The 17,359-nt window shown below is 41.4% G+C and overlaps 1 protein-coding gene across 6 annotated transcripts in view; it reads left to right on the forward strand.

Moving 5' to 3' along the window:
• The window catches only part of dym (dymeclin), a 438,871-nt gene that overhangs the window by 55,115 nt on the left and 366,397 nt on the right, over window positions 1–17,359 (forward strand). For all 6 annotated transcript variants that reach the window (XM_059649745.1, XM_059649765.1, XM_048533408.2 and 3 more), the window contains exons 3-6: window positions 1,357–1,409; window positions 2,056–2,149; window positions 14,081–14,214; window positions 16,667–16,739. In XM_059649745.1, the coding sequence (XP_059505728.1) occupies window positions 1,357–1,409; window positions 2,056–2,149; window positions 14,081–14,214; window positions 16,667–16,739 (354 nt within the window). The remainder of the gene's footprint in view (window positions 1–1,356; window positions 1,410–2,055; window positions 2,150–14,080; window positions 14,215–16,666; window positions 16,740–17,359) is intronic.

Raw genomic sequence — 17,359 nt, forward strand, 5'->3', positions numbered from 1 at the left:
TGAAAAAAGCCACATACTGTCAAAGCTTTTCATCTTTCATTCAACAAGACATTTTGAGGGAAAACAACATTCTCACTCTGATAGAAGAGTGAGAATTGACAAGTAGATTCTGGTAGAGATACTGCTATGGAGAATGCAGCAGTTAATGATTGACTGTTAACTTCTAGGCTCTGTTTAGATTTGTTTTTATTCATTAGGGGTCTGTGGGCTCTGGCTGGGCCATTTATTGCCTACCTCCGAATTGTCATCAAGACGATGTTGGTAAGCTACCACCTTGAACTGCTGCAGTCTGTTTGCAGCAGGTACATCCGCAGTGTTGATAGGGAAGGAACTCCAGCATTTTTCTGTTTCACTGAAGGAACAAGGATGTATTTCTAAGTCTGGACGGTGATGGCGTTGTGGAACTGGCAGGTGATAACTGGCATCTGCTGCCCTTGCCCTTCTTGAGGGTAGTGGTAATGGTTTTGCAAGGTGCTGTATAGGTGCCTTTATAAATTCCAGTTGTGTACGTTCTAGATGGTCCACCCTGCTGCTACATGCATCAATATTGGAGGAAATTAATCAGTCAAGCAGGCTGCTTTGTCCTGTATTTTGACACCTTCACACTCCTGACTTGTGCCATGTAAATAGCGCCAGACTCTGGTGAATTAAGAGGTGAGTTGCTCTTGTATGTACAAATTTGGCAGGTCATTTGATTGATCAGGTCATTTCCCTGAGAAATGAACCTGAAAATGGTTGTCATCTATTTTGTTGAATTGAAACATGTACTGAATTTCACTGCTGATGTGATGTCAGGTATGATGCATGTCCCAAAGACTGGCAGATAACGTCAAACAGCACACCTCTTCAGGAGTTTGAAACAAGTAATATACTGACCATACTTGATCAGCAAGTATTTGGAAAACTTTGTGTCCAACATTTGGTGTGATACTGAGTTTGGACAAACTTTGCTGTGAAGACTTGAACTGAAAACCAGTTTAACGCTGACTCTCAGGCTTACATTGTGTCCCTCCAGATGTACCAGAAGCTCTTTGTATTAATGCTGAAGACTGAGAGAACACATGCATGTGTTGCACCAGTTTCAACTCTGTGAAATTGGTGACTACTGTTCTCTGGCTCATTTCTCAGTGCAATGCCATGCCCAGCTGGCACACTTTCAAATATTTGAAATTTGGCATTGTTGCATTTGTTATGATGAGTACAAGCCAAAGAGCTTCAGCAACAAGCCTGACGTTTTTTAAGCAACGTTCTTCGTATTTCACTTCATCTGTACTCATGCTGTGGACAATAATCATACATTTTTAAAATTGTTGTTTCAAAATTGTGTAACCATCTTACAATACTCTTTTGTTGCAGTACTGATACACAGCTCTTGGAAGAGGCAACGCTTTCGATTTCCAAATTATTGAGTAAGTATTCATAACTTAAATTGTCTCCTCTTTACTAACTTTCCAATTATTCTTGATATTGATGTTTATAGAAATATAATTCAATTTACTGGTTCCCTTTTTAGTTTTTTGATGTCAGTGATATAATCATGCTGAAGAGTTCAAATTAATTCAGCATTACTGTGCATTTAAGTAACTGCAGTTGGAGCAGAAGTTGGACCTCCGGGTATGTCAGAGTTTCTGAGGAGAGAAGTGGCACTCTAGTTTCAAGAGTCCACATTCACTACTAACCTCTGCCAGAAAGCGTAAATGTAGACTTCAACTGCTCGCAAAGCCGACTTTTATTGTTTTGTTTAGTGTAAGGAAAGTAATCAGTTAAGCAGTGTACTGGAGATAGCTATGGCTGTTACACTGTAAACTATTGTATTGTGCTACTTTTCAAAATAATACTGATCTTTATTAAACTCTGAGAAATATGTAACTTCCATTTGCTTCATTCATTTAAATGAGGAAAAGTACATTTTATGGTTCACTCATGAATTTGGAATAAGTTTATAAATGTGCTCTTAAATGAGCACCTTTGCTTTCACTTTAAAAATACTTTTTAAGATCTTACATCTTGCATATTCTTATCATTTCAGACTGAGTTTATATCTTTGTGTTTCAGTTGAAAACAATCCTCGGACAGAAAACTTTCAAGCTCTTGTAAAGATTTTCCTCAGTAGAACCAAAGAATTGAAGGTCTCGGCTGAATGTCAAGAGTAAGTTAGCAAAATATTATGAATGTACAAGACTTTCAAATAAAGATTGAAGTATTCTATTGCTGCTGTTGGTATCTTTCAGACTAACTTAATTTTCAAACTGTTCAATCGAAATTCTGCTGAGGCTTGTGCTTTAAAGGGGTCACAAATTTTGTACAGGTTGAAGTATGCATCTTGATCCATGTTATTTCGTGCAAAGTTTGCTGCCAGATTGTTGTTAACCACCATCTTCCTCCAGGGAATGTTTGATATAGGGTTCAGCCAGCTAGGTTCTACACTAATGGCTTTGGTAGTATTTGCTGACAGCCGCCACTGTACGCAACTATGCATGGGTGCTAATTTGGGAATGCGTATGCTCATGATTCTAAACACATTTCACCATTGTGTAGAATGTGGAAATGCCATACTGTGCATGTGCTTTTGAAACTAGGTTCAGCGGTGGGGAGAGAAGATGGTGGAGGGGGAGTTCTATGGAGTATGGAAGGACAAGGGCCCTGCGTCTAGGCCCGCAAAGACAGCCCCTTCCCCCTCTCTTGCTCTCGCTCTCTTCCCACACTGTCTTTGTTCTTGCTCTTTGTTTTCACTCTCTCACACCTCCCCCAACCTCCCCTCCTGGGTACTTATCTTTCCCTCCCTCAGGCCAATTGCATGTCCACATATGATTTAAAGCAGTGCAAAAGGACACACGCATTGGTGGCAGCTTTATTCTTTCCTTGCACCATCACTAAACAGCCTACACCCCTCAAACTGTAGAGAAAAGTTTACTACTATTTTGATAAATGGGGGCTTCCTAAATGTGTGTGGTAATTCATGCATTTATTGCTTGAAGCAGTTGTATCAAATGGTTTTTGTGAAAATTCTGTTTGGCTTAACGAGCTGTGATGACTTTTGCCTGGAAACAGTGAAGTGACGAAAATTATTAATGTTTATAAATTGTTAGGGAATCTGTAACAGTCTTTAAGAAAAACTCTAAAGTCCTCTTCGAGCTATCAGTTGTAAAGGGATCAACTGTAATTGTCTTAGATGCTAAGGAGTACAGTTTCATGTGACGTGGTGATCCTCATCCCAGAAGCAATACCATTAGAAAAGAAGTTAAGATTGTTACGCATGTTTATAATATTGTATTAATTGAAAGCTTGTTTTCTAAAGTGGGAGAAAGTACAAATTTTATTCTTCACTTCTGTGAAAATGACTTGATTTTGTTTGTGTTAAAAACATCTTGAGCATTGAGAAAGAGAGAGCTAAGCAGCCTGAAGTAGGTTTATGCTTGTAGATGGGGCATCTCGTGAACTGGCAGAAATTTGTCGCAAGGAAACCAACTACATCCTGCAAAGAAGAAAGGAGATAGGGTTGGGTAGTCGCCTGGTAACTTAGAATTTAAGCTTTACTAGAAAAAGCAATTTTATTTAAATTGAATGCAGCAAGTAAAGGAATTTAAGGATTATGGTGAGTGGGCGGGCACGTGGAGCTGAGTCTCAAAGATCAGCCATGATCTTATAAAATGAAGGAGCAGGCTCGAGTGGCCAGATGTCCTACTCCTGCTCCTAGTTCTTGTGTTCTAAATTTGAAAAAAATGTTTGTCATTTAACTGTTCCCTAGTACATTATTCATGCCAATGCCTCTAGCAATCAGAAACTGGTTGCCAGTCAGCCAGTGCCGCCATCTTGTGCAGTGTAAACTGTTGGTTTCATTGACATTAGGTATTCTTCCTGTACTGCTCTGTTGAGTGCAAGATGAAAAGTCTCGTTCTTTCAGCAATATTCATTGGAGGACTGCAGCAGAGGGGATAACAGGAAAGATAAATTCAAAAGAATTTGTGAATGTGTCAAATAGCACAGAGAGGGGTCAATGCCAAGATTGTCAATTAGGCTGACTTACAGTTTTGTTTCTGTTTTGCTATAGTTGAACTTACCATCTCATGATGTCTATTGAAGGGTGCAGATAGAGAAGTCTTTTGGCGAATGTGACTATTGTGAACGTAGCCAAACCTCTGCAGGAGTGTGCTGTTTGAATGATGATTGCCTGAAGGGATTCAAAGAGCTACCTTTGTGGATAACTTGATGTGAACACAGGAGGTATGACTAGTAAATTTGCAGATGACCTCAACATTGGAGGTGTGTGGACAGTGAAGACTACTTCAGTGTAATGGAATCTTGGTTATCTGGGCTAGGGGGTAGCAGGTGGAATTTAATTTAGATAAATGTGAGGTGCTGCAGTTTGGAAAGGCAAATCAGAGCAGGAGTTGTCCAGTTAATGATAAGGCCCTGGGGAGTGTTGCTGAACAAAGAGACCTTAGGATTGCCGGTTCATAGTTCCTTGCATGTGGAGTCACAGGTAGATAGGACAGTGAAAAAGGTTTTTGGTATGCTTGTCTTTATTGGTCAGTGAATTGGGAATAGGCTTTGAGAGGTCATGTTGCAGCTGTAAAGGACATTAGTTTGGCCACTTTTGGAATACTGCGTGCAATTCTGGTCTCCTTACTAAAGGAAGGATGTTGTGAAACTTGAAAGGGTTCAAAAAGGATTTCCAAAAATGTTGAAGGGTTTGACCTAAAGGAGAAGCTGAATAGACCGGGGGTATTTTCCCTGGAGCATTCGAGGCTGAAGGGTGACCTTTACAGAGGTTTATAAAATCATGAGGGGTATGGATGGGGTCTTTTTCCCAGCATAGGGGGACTAAAACTAGAGGGCATAGGTTTAAAGTAAGAGGAGAAAGATATAAAAGGGACATAAGGGGCAATTTTATTTCATGCAGAGGGTGGTGCGTGCATGGAATGGGCTGTTAAAGGAAGTGTTGGAGGCTGGTATAATTTCAACATTTAAGATGGATGTGTATATGGCTAGGAAGGCTTTGGAGGAATATGGACCAAATGCTGGCAGATGGGACTAGATTAATTTAGGATACCTGGTCAGCATAGATGAGTTGGACCAAAGGGTATGTTTCTGTGCTATACATCTCTGTGACTCAATAACCAAATTGTTGACTTGGAAAGACTAAGATTTTGCGTAGTGCCATATATATTCAAGAAATATTCTGTTTATTTATTATCTCATGAGAAGTCCTCTATTATATCAGCCATTCTGTATTTAATTTATAGTTTGTACTGACCATAATTTACCTTCTCATTCATGTTTAACTTATGTGGTTTGTGATTCACGTTAAATAAACGCTACAAAAGTAGACTGTTATGGTACTTTCTTCATTTGTATATCTCACCTCCTGTGGGATTTTGAATAGTTGGCAGTTGTGGTTTGTTTAGTGCCAATGACTTAGTAGTGGGGATGTTGTCCTGCAATCAGAAATTAGGGAGCTAGGTAGAAAATTAGTAAGCACGAAATTAAATATAGTAATCTCAGAATTAGTACCAAAGCCATGTGCGAGTGAGTACAGAAATAGAAGGGTAAGAGACATGAATGCGTGGCTGGAAAGATGATGAAGGAGGGGCAGCCTTTGGATTCCAGGAATACTAGATCTGACTCTGGGGAAGATAGAAGGCATACAAGCCAGACTCTACTGAGCTTGTGCTGAGTTCATTGCAGAGCATTTTGCTAGTGCTGTTTGAATGATTTTAAGCTAACTCGGCAGGAGTGTGGGAACCAAGAACGAGAATATTAGAGAAGGATGTCAGGGTTTATAAAATGCTTAGGCAGACCACTATGTGGATAATAACTTAGTAAGTGAAGTTAAAGTAGGGAGAAAATTATGAATTTAAAATTAGGGTTTCTAAATGTTTGCAAATGCATGGAGTACAGTTAATAAGTTTGGAAAGTGACAGGTGCAACTTGCCATGTGGAAATATGTTGTGATAGTCAGGTGTTTTAAATATGCAGGGTGCATGGTGTCCAACAACGATAGAAAAGGAAGGAAAGGAGGAGAATGACAGTATTGGTTGAGGAGTGCATGGCAATAATGGAGGAAGAGAATGTTCAGGAGGGTGTCTTCAAGGACCGAATCAATAGGTTAACAATATTATGAAGGAACAAAAAGAGTACAATTACACTCGTAGATGCAATTTATAGACCACTAACTAGTGAGAAGGCTGTGGAGCAACAGATCTGCAGGGAAATTAGAGATGCTAACATTGAGCAGTAATTATAATGGGGTACTTTAATTACCCTAGTAAAGACAGGAATACTGTTAAATGGCAGTGAGGGGCAAGCATTCCTTGATTGTGTTCAGGATAATTTGATATAGCAGTATCTGTCTAGTCCAACAAGAAAAGATGTACTGATGGATCTGGCTCTTGAAAATGAGGTGGGCCAACTACATCAAATGCTAATGGGGCAGCATTTATGAGACAATGATCATTGTATTGTAAAGTTTAGGATAATAGTGAAGAATAACAATGAACAATCTAGAGAAAGAAATAATCAGCTGTGTTGGGTAGGCTGGAACAAAAGGTGGGAATAAATCTGTAACTCAACAATACACTATTTAAAGAGGAGATGATTTGAGTACAGTCAAGACATATTCCCTCAAAAGGGACAAATAAATCCAGAGTTCCCCTCATTACAAATGAGATATAAATGAACATAAGGTGCTTATGACAAGTGTCTAAATGTCTGGCAGAAAGTACAATTGAGAACCAAGAGGAATTTGGAAGGTTTGGATGTCGGTGAAAAAGTCTATTAGAGAAACAAAAGGGGAATAATGAAGAAAGGTTGACAACCAACACAGAGGGGAATCCTAAAGTATTCTATGGACATATGACTAGTAAAAGAGTAGTTAAAGAAGGAATAAGGTCAGCTAGGGACCAAAAAAGGGGATGTACGCATGGATATAGAGAGCATGAGTATGGCATGAAATTAAAACTTTGCACCTGCCTTTATCAAGGACCCTGACCTGAAATGTCAGCTTTCCTGCTCTTCTGATGCTGCCTGGCCTGCTGTGCTCCTCCACCTCCATATTGTGTTATCTCTGACTCCAGCACCAGCAGTTCTTACTATCTGAGATAATCACCAGGCCATGGTGACAGGAAGAAACTCCGTTCAAAATGGATAAGGAAATAGTGTTGGATAGGCTGTTGGTACTTAAAATTGACTAGGGAACAGATGATATGCACCAACGAATGTTGAAGAAAGTTAAAGTAGAAATTGTCCATTGTTTATTGTCCTTTTTTTTCCTGCAACTTGCTAATATCATGATGGTTGAAGCATATTTGCCTTGGAACTATTTAATCCAACTTCTGTGTTAAAAGTCACCTAGGAGAAATATCTTTTCTCCATATGACAATGCTCTGGAAATCATTTAGCCTGTCTTAAAGGTGATCTTTGCCTATGGCCTTGGCGTACAAGGTTGTTGCACAAGTGCAGATTGCACTTGACACGCAACGTCTGTTTTGACAATACCACTAGAATGTGATATTAACACCCGATTCCTAATTTATAAGGCCAATGCTGTAACCTCTGAGCTGTAATTTGGAGACAGAAAGGACTGCAAATGCTGGAAGCTAGTCAAAAAATGTGGATTTAGAAAAGCACAGCAGGTCAGACAGCACGTGAGGAGCAGGAAAGCTGATGTTTTGGGTCGGAACTCCTATTCAGGATCCTTCTGAAAAAGTGTTCCATATCGAAACATTGACTCCCTTGCACTTCTGATGCTGGCAGACCTGCTGTGCTCTTCTGGCTCCACACTTTTTGACCCTGAGTTATGGTATCCTATGCCTTAGTGATGCAAGAAGTAAAATAATATAGTTCTAAACATATTGGAAAATAGAATGATAGAACATTAAGAATTAGCACAGGAATTGACTGTGTGACCCAATGAATCTGCTGCACCTTTTCAGTAAAATCTTGATTTTCAGCTTTGACTCCACTTCCCAGCTCTCAGCATTTTGATTTTACATGTAGTACCTGTGTTCAATATTTCCAGTCATGTTTTCTAACAGTAATCAATAATTTCTTACTGTGATCCATATTCTTGATGAAAACGTTTTTAGAAAGTGGTAAATGATATTAATTGGACAATTAAATTGCAAGGTAGGAAAGTTTCAGTTTAGGACTACCACTGCTGGCACTTAACGAGTTATCCAACAGAATTATCATTAGCCTTGGTTTTAGTTATGTATCGGGACCCAGTAGTGAATCACATTGAAGCAACAAATAAATCTATTTGTAAGTGCTTCGTGTAGAAGTTCTAGTGTGCACCTATTATTTCCACAGTACTGAGTCATCAAAAATGTAAGCTCTTATTTTGCAAACAGTACCTCGTTACAGCCCACTGTTAGCAGTTATAGAAAATAGTTTCTGGCATGTGCTCTCCATGTTTTCCTAAGTGCAATGAAAAGTTTTTTGTTTTGCATGCAGTACAGGCAGATCATAACATATAAAGAATAAAATCTGCTGTAGAGAGTCTGTCTGTGTTGGCGCCATCTTGAATCATAGAATCTCAGAATTGTGCAGAAGAGGATTTGAGTATCAGAGTAAGGATGTCTTGCTGAAGTTATACAGGGTCTTGGTGAAGCCACACCTCGTGTGCAGTTTTGGTCTTGTCTGAGGAAGGATATTCTTGCTATTGGGGGAGTACAGTGGATTCCTGGGATGGCAGACCTGACAGGATGAAAGGCTGGATGACTGAACTTGTATTTGTTGGAATTTAGAAGATTGTGAGGGAATCTCATAGAAATATATAAAATCCTGATGGACTGGACAGGTTAGATGCAGGAAGAATCTTCCTGATACTGCAGAGGTCTGGAACTGGGGGTTGTAACCTATGAACAAGAGGTAAGCCATTTGGTACTGATAGAAAGAAGAATTTCTTCACTCAGCAAGTTGTGAACGTGTGGAATTCTCTCAGGAAGCTGTTCGAGCCAGTTCATTAAATATATTCAGGAGACAGCTGGACATGGCCCATGCAGCTAAAGGGGTATGGAGAGAAAATGGGAATGGTCTAATGAGATTGCGTTCTCAGCCGTGACCATGTTGAATGGTGGTGCAGACTCTAAGGATTGAATGCCTACAACACCTATTTTCTGTGTTTCTATGGCTCATCCATCATATCTGCACTGGTGCTCCGAGCATCACGATTTAGTGCCATTCTCCCATCCTGTACATTAGAATCTTAGAACTGTCGTTGACAGTATAGAGGGCTGTTGTAGGCTGCAGTGGGACATTGACAGGATGCAGAGATGGGCTGAGAGGTGGCAGCTGGAGTTCAACCTGGATAAATGCGAGGTGATGCATTTTGGAAGGTCGAATTTGAAAGCTGAGTACAGGATTAAGGATAGGATTCTTGGCAGTGTGGAGGAACAGAGGGATCTTGGTGTGCAGATACATAGATCCCTTAAAATTGCCACCCAAGTGGACAGGGTTGTTAAGAAAGCATATGGAGTTTTGGCTTTCGTTAACAGGGGGATTGAGTTTAAGAGTCGTGAGATCTTGTTGCAGCTCTATAAAACTTTGGTTAGACCGCACTTGGAATACTGCGTCCAGTTCTGGTCGCCCTATTATAGGAAAGATGTGGATGCTTTGGAGATGGTTCAGAGGAGGTTTACCAGGATGCTGCCTGGACTGGAGGGCTTATCTTATGAAGAGAGGTTGACTGAGCTCGGTCTCTTTTCATTGTAGAAAAGGAGGAGGAGAGGGGACCTAATTGAGGTATACAAGATAATGAGAGGCATAGATAGAGTTGATAGCCAGAGACTATTTCCCAGGGCAGAAATGGCTAACACGAGAGGTCACAGTTTTAAGCTGGTTGGAGGAAAGTATAGAGGGGATGTCAGAGGCAGGTTCTTTACACAGAGAGTTGTGAGAGCATGGAATGCGTTGCCAGCAGCAGTTGTGGAAGCAAGGTCATTGGGCACGTTAAAGAGACTGCTGGACATGCATATGGCCACAGAAATTTGAGGGTGCATACATGAGGATCAATGGTCGGCATAACATTGTGGGCTGAAGGGCCTGTCCTGTGCTGTACTGTTCTAGAACATAGAACATAGAACAGTACAGCACAGAACAGGCCCTTCAGCCCACAATGTTGTGCCGACCATTGATCCTCCTGTATGCACCCTCAAATTTCTGTGACCATATGCATGTCCAGCAGTCTCTTAAATGACCCCAATGACCTTGCTTCCACAACTGCTGCTGGCAACGCATTCCATGCTCTCACAACTCTCTGCGTAAAGAACCTGCCTCTGACATCCCCTCTATACTTTCCACCAACCAGCTTAAAACTATGACCCCTCGTGCTAGCCATTTCTGCCCTGGGAAATAGTCTCTGGCTATCAACTCTATCCATGCCTCTCATTATCTTGTATACCTCAATTAGGTCACCTCTCCTCCTCCTTTTCTCCAATGAAAAGAGACCGAGCTCAGTCAACCTCTCTTCATAAGATAAGCCCTCCAGTCCAGGCAGCATCCTGGTAAACCTCCTCTGAACCCTCTCCAAAGCATCCACATCTTTCCTATAATAGGGCGCCCAGAACTGGACGCAGTATTCCAAGTGCGGTCTAACCAAAGTTTTATAGAGCTGCAACAAGATCTCACGACTCTTAAACTCAATCCCCCTGTTAATGAAAGCCAAAACACCATATGCTTTCTTAACAACCCTGTCCACTTGGGTGGCCATTTTAAGGGATCTATGTATCTGCACACCAAGATCCCTCTGTTCCTCCACGCTGCCAAGAATCCTATCCTTAATCCTGTACTCAGCTTTCAAATTCGACCTTCCAAAATGCATCACCTCGCATTTATCCAGGTTGAACTCTATGTTCTATGTATAGAATGGAAACTGATCCTTTGGTCCAACTCACCCCTGTTTGCCAGCATTTGGCCCATACCCCTCGAAACCCAGTTTTACTGACTACTACGTCACCAATTTTGGTGTCATCTGCAAACTTACTAACCGTACCTCCTGTATTCACATCCAAATCATTTACATAAATGACAAAAAACAGTGGAACCCAGCACTGATCCTTGTGGCATACCGCTGGTCGCGGTCCTCCAGTCCAAAAAACAACCCTCAACTGCCACTCCCTCTCTCCTACCTTCAAGCCAATATTGTATCCAGTTGGCTAGCTCCCCTGAATTCCATGTGATCTAATCTTACTAACCAGTCTGCCATACAGAACCTTGTTGAATGCCTTGCTGAAGACCACATAGACATTGTCTACTGCTTTGCCTTTGTCATTTCTTCAAAACACTCAATCAAGTTAGCAAGACAAGATTTCCTATGCACAAAGTTTTGTTAATTATCCAAGTCAGTCCTTGCCTTTCTAAATGCATGTACATCCTGCCCCTCAGAATCCCTCCCAACAACCTACCCACCACTGATGTCAGGCTCACTGGTCTGTGGTACACTGGATTTTCTTTACCACCTTGCATAATTAATGGCACCACATTAGTTGCCCTCCAGTCTTCTGGCACTTCACCTGTGGCTGTTGATACAAAAATTTCAGCAAAGGGCCCAGGATCTCTTCCCACAAAGTTCTGGGATACACCTGATCATGTCTTGGAGATTCATCAACTCTTGTGCATTTTAAGATCACCAGCACCACCTCTACTGTAATAAGGACACTTTTCAAGACTTCGCTGTTTATTTCCCCAAGTTCCTAGCATTCATGTCCTTCTCTATTTTTAAATACTGTGTGGTTCCACACATAGAAGGCCTTGTTGATCTTTAAGAGGCCCTGTTCTCTCCCTGTTTACAATTTTGCCCTTAATGCACTTATAGAATCATCATGGATTCTTTTTGACCCTTGATGGCAAAGCTATCTCATGTCCCCTTTTTGCCCTCCTGATTTGCCTCTTAAGTATACCCCTACTGTCCTTGTACCCTTTGAGGGATTCATTTAATCCCATCTGTCTCTACCTGACGTATGCTGCCTCCTTTCTCTAGATGTGAGCCTCAATTTTTCTAGGCATCCAGCATTCCTTACACCTACTAGCCTTGCCCTTTGCACTAACAAGAACATACTGTCCCTGAATGCTCGTTATCTCAGTTTTGAAAGCTTTCCACTTTCCAAATGTCAGTATACCTGTGAACAGCCTTGCCCAATCAACTTTTGAAAGTTAGTGTCTGAATGTCAAAATTGGCCTTCCTCCTGTTTTGAACTTGAACTTTTAGATCATATCTATCCTTTTCCATAACTACTTTAATATGAATGGAATTATGATCACTTGCCCCGAAATGCTCCCTCACTGACACCTCAGTCACTCACCCTACCTTATTTCCCAAGAGAAGCTCAAGGTTTTGCTCCCTTGGTAGGTACTCCCACGTATTGAGTAAGAAAATGTTCTTATTATCACCTAACAAATTCCTTCTCATCTAAACTGTTAACGCTATGATAATCCCAGTCTATGTTTGGAAAGTTAAAATCCCCAACTACTGTAATCCTATTATTCTTACAGATATGAGATCATAAAATCCCTACACTGTGGGAACAGACCATTTGGTCCATGGAATCCTTGCTGACTCTGAAGAGCATCACCCTCCTGCCCCATTTCTGTAATGCTGCATTTTCCCATGGCTAATCCACCTAGCATGCTCATCTGTGGTTACTATGGGGAAGTTAGCATGGCTATTCCACCTAACCTCATCTTTGGACTGTGGAAAGAAACTGGAGCACCCCGTTGAAACCCACATAGATGGGAGAATGTGCAGACTCCATACAGACAGTTGCCAAAGGGTGGAATCAAACCAGCAGTGCTAACTACTGAGCCATTGTGTTGTCCTCCTTACATATTTGTAAGATTTCCTCTCATACTTGGGGGCCTATAGTACAATCCAGAACAGGTCATCATCCCTTGCTTATTTCTCAGTTCCACCATAATATTTTACTGGACATTCTCCCAGGAATATCCTCCCTAATTGTGACTGTAATGTTATCCTTAATCAAAAACTCTACTTCCCTCCTCTCTTGTTCCCCTTTCTATCCTTCCTGTAGCATCTATATTCTGAAATGTTACGCTGTCAGTCCTGCCCTTCCCTGAGCCACAGTATAGCCCTATCCTAGGCTCATGGTCCCAACTATGCCCTAAATTCATCTGCCACACCTGTCCAGCCTCTGGCATTGAAGTAAATGCAGTTTAATTTGTTAGTCTTGTCATGTTCTATGCCATGATCTTGCCTGCCTTGATTATTTAACTTGTTACCCTTATCTACTGCACCAGCCTCAGGCCTTTCTCTTTTCCCACTATCGCTTTGCACTACCACCACCGTTGCCACTAATCTAAAGCTTCCCGAGTAACTCTAGCAAATCATCCTACCAGGATACTGGTCCGCTTCCAATTCAGGTGCAACCTCTCCGTCTTGTGCGTGTCACTTCTATCCCAGAAGAGATCTCAGTGGTCCAAAATGTGAATTCTTGCCCCTTACACCAGCTCTTTAGCAGCTTGTCAATGTACTTTTTCAATTCTGCACTGTCCTTCTCACTATTTATAATGTTTCCGAGTTTTTTTTGCAAACTTTGAAACTGTCACCTGCACTGTTAAGGACCGGATAGTTTTTTTTAAATCAGGAGAATCAAGACAAATAGGCATGAATTGCGCTACTTACTGTTTAGATTAGATTAGATTCCCCACAGTGTGGAAACAGGCCCTTCGGCCCAACAAGTCCACACCGTCCCTTGAAGCATCCCATCCAGACCCATCCCTCTGTAACCCACATACCCCTGAACACTATGGGCAATTTAGCATGGCCAATCCACCTAACCTGCACATCTTTAGACTGTGGGAGGAAACCGGAGCACCTGGAGGAAACCCACGCAGACATGGGGAGAATGTGCAAACTCCACACAGACAGTCGCCCGAGGCAGGAATCGAACCCGGATCCCTGGTGCTGTGAGGCTGCAGTGCCGCCCCATATATTCAAGTTGCTATTGTCTCCTTTTATCCCATGAGCTGTAAACTGTTATGCTGTGTTGATTGTTTTTTGGAAGTCTAACTGGTTGTAAGTGGCAAATTCATATGTTGTCTTGTGTTTTTTTCCCCCCATCAGCCAGCTGTTTATTTGGCAGGCCCACAATGCCCTGTTCATCATTCGCTGTTTATTGAAAGTCTTTGTCAGCCAAGTGCCTGAAGAGGAGCTGCAGCTTAATTTTACGTATCAAGAGAGACCACCATTATCTTATGGTAAGCAAAACAAAGGGAAAACAAAAACAAAAAGCCCCTTATTGACTGGACAGTGGTTGAGTTGTTACATTTTAATTCCCTATATATTGCATTATGTACTCCTTTAAAAATTACTCTAATTTCCTCACTTATTGACTTGCCTTAGGATTCTTACCAGTTCTGGTACCCATTGACCTTATAGAGTGAGTAATTGTAGCATCGTGGATGGCCCCAAAGCTGGTCCTGATTTTGCCTCATTAGAAAATCTGGGTTCATTTGTCTAAGAATCACTGGCTGCTACTAAAAAAGGACACTAGTTTATACAGCATGAAAAGAAGGTGCTGACTATCTTAGAATTTCATAGAATCGCTACAGTGTAGAAATGACCCCTTTGGCACAACAAGTCCACACCAACCCTCAGAATATCCCACCCAGACCCAACCCATATAACCCACCTAATCTACACACATCTGTCAGCACTATGGGCAATTTTCCATGGCCAGTCCACCTAGCCTGCACGTTTTTGAACTGTGGGAGGAAACTGGACCACTTGGAGGAAACCCACGCAGACACTGAGAACGTGCAAACTCCACACAGCTGGTCACCCGAGGGTAGAATCACACCCAGGTCCCTAGCACTGTGAGGCAGCAGTGCTAACCATTGAGCTACTTTACTGCCCAAAAATAGGGCAGTCATTGGTATGGTGATATAACAAGAAAAGTTAACTATGAATCTTATTTCTCAGGCCAGGTCAGGATGTTGCTATAGGATTGCAGCAGAGATTGACAGTCTCCTCAACTCTTCTTTCCATGAGAAGTTGCAATGTGTACACCTGTTCATTTTGCCTGTAAAAATTGGAGTTTTGTATTGATGAAAGTAGGTTTATACATGCATAAATGTGCCACACTGCAAACTTGACTGATCATGCTTTTTTGGTGTAATTCTTAACACAGTTTGGATTTTTTTTAATAAATGCTTTCCAATAACAGATTCATATCAAATGATAGATGTGCTGTTATGAGGCTAGCAGAGCCTGGTGGCGCATGATGCCCACAGTGAATGGTCACTGGGACTTGTTGCTTGATGCAGGCTGCCAGCCATTGGGACGTGCAGTCTATAAACCTGGATCACACTGAAAATCAGACATCACATATTCATTTATATGATAGGCAAAGCATGTTTGTGGCTTGACAGCCGCCACCTGTTAGTGGAGAAGCAGCAGAATGTAATCTGTTGTTCAAATTTTGAGACAAGTTCCTTTCTTGTTTTGAAGTTTGTGCTGCTGAGATGCCAATGATGCTGCAACCAATCAGCACCCTCTCCTCAATATTGTCTCTAATGAGACTAATATTTAAAACATAGAACATTACAGCACAGTACAGGCCCTTCGGCCCTTGATGTTGTGCCGACCTGTCATACTGATCTGAAGCCCATATTTCTTTTAATACTCAATACTCAAATTTACTTTAAAGAAAAAACATTAAAAGCAAAATTTGCAGTTTTCTTCTGATCACTTTTAGAGTGCTGATTCAGGCTGGAGCATGATTTCACAGGTATTAGCAGCGCCCCCCAAAAAAAAGCCAAATTTCCTGTGTAATGTGAATTGAGAGTGCTGGAACAAAAAACAGAACTTGTTGGAAAAGCTCAGCCGGATTAGCAGCATTGGAGAGTGCTGGTATTGATCTGACCATGAAGAGCTCAATCTGGTCAATGTTGACAAATGCAGCCATAAACTTTCTAGCTGCACTTGGTGGAAGCCTGCTTACTTTCTCTTCATTGAACTCAGCTGTTACTGTGGATCAAACTTCAGATATCCTAGTCTGCATTGTCTTAGCTTTGTACTGGTCAGTGTTAATTAACAAGTTAGTTGTGAAAGCAGCCTGTCCACCATCTAGAAGGCAGAAGCCAGAAGCCAGGAGTGTGATACTCCCCACTTGCCTGGAGGGGTGCATCTCCCAACAACATTTAAGAAGCTTGACACCATTCAGAACAAAGTAATCTGCTTGGGTGGCACAACATCCACAAACATCCCCTCCCTCCACCACCGATACTCAGTAGCTGCAGTGTGCCATCTACAAGGTTCATTGCAGAAATTCACCATGGATCCTTAGATAGCATGTTCCAAACTCATGACCACTACCCTCTAGAAGGACAAGAACAGCAGGTACATGGGAACATCACCACTTTCAGGTTCCCCTCAAAGCTACTTACCATCCTGACTTGGAAATATTCAGTTCCTTTGGTGGTGTTGGGTCAAAAATATGGAATTTTCCTCCCCTAACGATGGATCCAAACTATCTATAGCATATAGACTGCAGCAGTTCAAGAAGGCAGTTTACCACCACCTCTCAAAGACAACTGGGGCCCAGCCAGCGATACCCATGTCCCATGAGTGAATAAAAACAAGTACAACAATAGATGCAAGGATTTACTGCCATTTTTATGTTTTATATACTTTTAAAATTTTTTTCAGGGGCTGAGGCAGAAGATCTCCTGGAGGAATTGATTTGTACTCTAGTACATCTCATTATTGAATTACCTTTATTGTAAGTTTGCCATGCTAATATACTATTCAGTTAAAACTGTATGACTTTGCCTAACATGCATTTAATATCTAGTAATAGCTGTCATTTCAATACAATTTACACTGTCTTTTTTTCCCTCCATGCTATTGAGAGCGGTAACCTGGTGAAAGTGGCAGAATATTGACTTAGCAACAGCTTTTGCCCCACAATTTAAGTCCAATTTAGAGTGATGTGATTAACATCTCCCTTGTTATTGTTATGGAAGATTTTTTTTGGGAAATCTAAGTTTTTTCTGTCAAGAAAGAGCAAATTACTGTAGATGCTGGAATCTGTACTGAAAACAATAAAAAAGCTGAAAATCACAGCAGGTCAGGCAGCATCCATGGAGATCAAGCTAATGTTTTCAGTCTAGATGACTCTTCACTGGATCTGTACTGAAAAAAATTTCTGTAGAATCATGTAAACTTGAAACGTTAGCTTGCTCTCTCTCTCAGGCAAGACAGGCTAACAGTGCCACCTTTCTGACAGGCAATTGACAATGCTAACAATGCTAACCCTATCGCGGAGGCTTGGGGACCGCTTTGCAGAACACCTCCGCTCAGTTCGCAACAAACAACTGCACCTCCCAGTCGCAAACCATT

The sequence above is a fragment of the Stegostoma tigrinum genome, chromosome 1, assembly GCF_030684315.1.
Source record: "Stegostoma tigrinum isolate sSteTig4 chromosome 1, sSteTig4.hap1, whole genome shotgun sequence".
Classification (NCBI taxonomy): domain Eukaryota; kingdom Metazoa; phylum Chordata; class Chondrichthyes; order Orectolobiformes; family Stegostomatidae; genus Stegostoma; species Stegostoma tigrinum.